The sequence below is a fragment of the Phaethon lepturus genome, unplaced genomic scaffold (genome assembly GCF_000687285.1).
Source record: "Phaethon lepturus isolate BGI_N335 unplaced genomic scaffold, ASM68728v1 scaffold5400, whole genome shotgun sequence".
NCBI lineage: Eukaryota > Metazoa > Chordata > Aves > Phaethontiformes > Phaethontidae > Phaethon > Phaethon lepturus.
In genome coordinates this window covers 23,575-28,278 of record NW_010512476.1, presented here as the reverse complement: position 1 = coordinate 28,278, position 4,704 = coordinate 23,575, and the positions used below count along the sequence as shown (strand labels likewise).

Sequence of the window (4,704 nt, the reverse complement as noted above, 5' to 3'; positions counted from 1 at the left end):
GAAAAAACAGATATAAGAATTCTCTAGGCTAGACTGTTTGATAGTCTCATTTAAACCAATTATATTCTACAGAAAATTTTTGCTGATTGCTTCCTTTAATATTTATGCAAATCTATATAGTCTGATTATTCTTCATTCATATAATGGACAATAGAACAAATTCTGTGTAGCTTCATCAGACAGACATTAATATAACTTCTGCAATTCTTAAACTTCATACAGGTTTACATGACAAATTATAATCCATATAAACTTAATGTATTGTTATATTAAACATGCAAATTAACTGTATTCATACAAGATTTTAATATACACAAATTCCTTGCTTTGTTTTCAAGACAGCTTGCAACATTACCATCTTTAATATCAACCTGAAACAAAGGCATAAGCACAAAGGTAACCTTGTAATATTGGCATTCTTCATTTTATGTAAAGCCAGAAGTGATGCAATCCTAGAACGAACGCCTTTCCGTCAACATGAAGTTAGCAGTATTTAATACAGAAACTAAGTAGGCAGAGACCAGCAACATCATTGTTTTGTAGAGACACTGGGCAACCAAATGCATGCAGCTCAGTTTAATCATTCTGCTGAAAGTTTGGGCTGGCCTCTTAAAGTAAACAATGACAGCCAGGATAAGGATCATAGGAAATATTAGAAGAGAAATGTCAAATTCCTATTCCTTTCTAATAAGCATTAGCAATAATTAAAATCTGTTACCATGAAAGGAATCAGCATGTTTTTAAATAACAACTTCTGATGTGCTGACCTTCAGCAACAACATTATTTTTTAAAATTCCCCAAAACTGTAGATGTTTTTTACGTACTGTTTTAAATGTATAAATTCCATCTAAAAAGAAAAAATAAGCTCATCTAGTTTAAAAGAATTGTGCTTCTCAGAAGGATATTTCTGTTTCTTTCTTACACAATTTATATGGAGCAATTATGTAATTTATAAAAGGGCCACAACTGTGTAGACACAGGGAACTTTGCAGCACGTGGGAAATAAAAGAACTGTCAATAGCTTGATTCAGTGGTAGAATTGGGTAAGCCTCTAGACATGCATGTGCTTCATCACTGCCATATTCCATTTCTTTCATCATGAACCCTCTATAAGCCTGCACATATTGAAATCAGTACATAATTCTAAAAGAAACCCTCTTTTTTAATAGATTAAACAAACTTGCACTTCATTTCAGATTATACAAATTGGTAACTCTCTTACTGTTGCTAAGAAAAATGTGAATGCAATAAAGCTCTTTAAAGAATACACCGCTAAGTATCAAGCAGGAAAACAGCATGATGTGGCTTTTTAAATTTAGATAGTTTTAAAAGAAAAGGATCTTTTGACTGACAGAGATTTTTAGTGTTAGCTCATCCCAAAGATAATTTCTACTTAAATTTCAGTGATTTGAAGCTTCCTTATTAGGGAGGCACCAAAGCACACTTTGTATCAGTAAAACTGATGGAAAAATTAATAATGAATGCTTCATGTGACAAAATTAATCTCATCAAATTTCTGGTCACAAACTGCCTGGCAGTAATTTGAACTTTTGCTACCTTTTTTTAAAATGAATTGGCTAAATGATTTTTACAAATCATTGAGGTCTGTGGACTGTTCAAAGAAAGTTCAGTGGCACTTTCTGATATGAAGTTTTGTTTGCAAAGCTTAGCTGCATCACCTGTAGCATCTGTAATTTTAGGCTGTGTTTCCAGACCTCCTGCATTTGTCATACTATTTTTTTTACTCTAGGGAGGGAAAAAGCTCAAGCTATTAAATTTTTATCTGAATTCCAAAATGTATTAGTTCAGACAGGCTGAAGGCAGTGATGAGGAACAGGGAGAACACCTCTCCTGATTGGAGGAAACCAAAAGACTGTGACTGACTTCTTAGCAAAATACAGGCTAAGACAGAATGTGATAATCAATTCAAATATATATAACAGAACATATACTAGGGATGAAGGAGAATTACTGATGCTATTTATCCTGAAGGACAAAAATGGCGTAAGAAATGGGCATAAACTGGGGAAAGACTATATTTGAGCAGAAAATCAGGTTTACAAAGATCAAAATTGTGAGGTTCAGTGAGTTTTAAGGGCAAGACAGCAAGTCAAGCTTAAACTGGAGCTTGACTGGTGAAAGGGGACATACGATGTGGTAGTCAAAGACAAGAAAGAAACAGGCTTGAATGACCAGGAAAGCCTCTTCTAGTCCTGCATCCTGACATTCTTACAATTGCAACTCTTAAAAACAGGTTTCCAGGCTGCATATTTATAATGAGAACATTCTGCCAGAGCACGGTTTCATTTTTAACTGATACTAAGCTCCTTCCAGAAGTATTCCATCAGCATTCCACATTCAATGGGTTGAGAGATTTTAAAATGTGGCTTATTTGAAGCACTTAAAAGAAAATAGAGTTCATCCATTTTCCCCAAATGAAGCATCTGAATCCGTGACTGAGTTCTTTCCAGAATTTGGCTCCAAACCTTTAGACAAAGTAGATTCCATGCTTCCTAAATGAAGTCTGCTTGGAATGGCCCCAAACTTTGATTTCATGAGCAGCAGACCACAGATCTGAAGCATGCTTTTTGCCTGACAGAAGGATGGATTTGACAGTCTCAGGTCTTTTTTTTTTTTTTTTTTTTTTTTTTTCATCTCTCATTATTACTGTCCTACCTCTCATGCAGTTCCTGTTATCAGGAGAAAGCATCCATCCTGAAGGACAAGCACAGGAAAAAAAAAATGGTCCAGATGAAGAAAGCAAGCAGAGGTGGCTACAGGGAGATGATGCACAGGAATTGATACCTAAAAAAGAAAAAAGAAAGTATTAGCAATTGTAACAATATGAGTAACTGAAAATAATATGCAATGTCATTGCTACTAGTAGTATCAACGTAGCACTAATCAGTTTTGCTATTTCCTTAAAATTACAAAATCAAGCTATTTCCAAGAACCACAAACAATACAATACACTCATAACAGGATATAATTTTTCATGTAAAACCAGTACCGTTATCACAGTGGTCCTTTCCATTTTTTTTCACTATACAAAATCTTTCAAAATCCTTTTCCAACTATTCTTAACTGCACGAGCAGGCCTGCAGGACTTTCAGTCTTTGATCACTATAACCCTTCTAGATGGGAGATTTAAATTATTTACTGAAGCTTCTTGGAGAAAACTAGAGAGATAAAATAGTTGCCTACATCACATTCAAAGGTAGTGGGAGTTCAATGCGTAATTTCTTGGCTCACTTTTTAGAAGCTTAGGTTAAAAATTACAATGTAAATCAGACAGCGAAGAAGGTCTCTACTGACTGCTATTATTAGTATACACTAAACTTCAGACATTTAGATCACTTCAACAAACTTGCTGCTGAAGAGGATTTTTATGGATGAGCCATCTGAAAATAAAAATCAGATTTTGAGTACATCCTTAACAATCACAGCAGGCCTTATTCTAAGCTTGGAAGTTCCAGGAAATGGCACAGTTGTTCCTAATATAAAAACTAACGAACTGAAAACGAGTTAACAAGATGACAATAAAACAATGGCATAAACTCAGAACTCAAACTATAAGAAAATTATTCATCTCATCAGTATAACGAATCTAAACTCATGTTGGTGTGAGATCTAGTGATTTACAAAAAAGGAGAGTGGATCACGGTTTTAATACTGCATTTGGAATTTCAATCAGCAAATCATTACTTTTTATTTGTAAACATTAGCACGTTTTGCTATTTTGCAAGTGCTTTATTCCTTTTTTCCCTGTCTGGCCACATAGGGCCACATAAAGTACAATAGAACAATTCTAAATGAAAAATCATAAAACGTACTGATTTAATACAATGAAGAAAAATAAGCAATTTTCTCCATCAGTGGCAGAAAGTTTTTCAAGCCTTGGGTTGCAAAATAAAACATCTTAACCCAGAACTATGATGTATAAATTAATGGTACCCTCTGGTGACTGAACAATTTGCAGTGAGAGTGCTAAGTGGCTTTAGCTCTGAACATGATTGAGGAAGGTTTTCTTCCAAAACTAATACAGTGCTGAAATTACTACTGCCTTACTCAGATGCAAGTGTCCACCTGCCCCGGTACGCAAATTTTCAGAAAAAAAAAAGTCATTTCAATATTTATTAATCAAAAACACTCCATACACAAGAAATATAGCAGAAACAATGAAAGACAATACTCGTGTCAGTATATTTCCCACTCATCAATTCATGCCATGAAATGACAAAAAGTCAGATTTGGAAGATAACGCTACCTAACAGAAAAGAAAAAAAATTTTTTGTTTTTTTTTGTTACAGTCTTTCAGCTGCAGAAGATCACCTGCATATGATCTCAGAGGGAATCGTGAATGCAATGAAGGGATTTATTTATTATTATTATTATTTCATTAAGTAAAATAATGCAAAAGTGCTTTCAGAAAAGGTTGATGGCAGTAATCTTGTCTAAAAGAATATTATTAACACACAAGAAACTGAGTCTGGTCTGTCACAGAGACATTTAATGTCACATTTAATTTTAAAACTTAAAATGGTTTCCAAAAGTGCTCCAATTTTCTTATAAAAACATTCAAAACAAAGAGCAAGAAAATGGCACATACTACTTCCCTATTATTCTTTTTGGCTGGTAATTATGCTTACATCCTGCTTAGGTTACTTTCCCTAAACACCAGGTTGGACAGGCTGGGTGAGCAG

The 4,704-nt window shown here is 34.2% G+C and overlaps 1 protein-coding gene across 1 annotated transcript in view; it reads right to left on the bottom strand.

Annotated features, from left to right (window-relative positions):
* LRP2 (low density lipoprotein receptor-related protein 2) overlaps positions 1–4,704 on the bottom strand; it is a gene marked incomplete at its 5' end in the record, with an annotated part of 89,381 nt that overhangs the window by 62,506 nt on the left and 22,171 nt on the right. Inside the window, one exon of the mRNA XM_010287152.1 lies at positions 2,678–2,806. Coding sequence (XP_010285454.1) covers positions 2,678–2,806 — 129 coding nt within the window. The remainder of the gene's footprint in view (positions 1–2,677; positions 2,807–4,704) is intronic.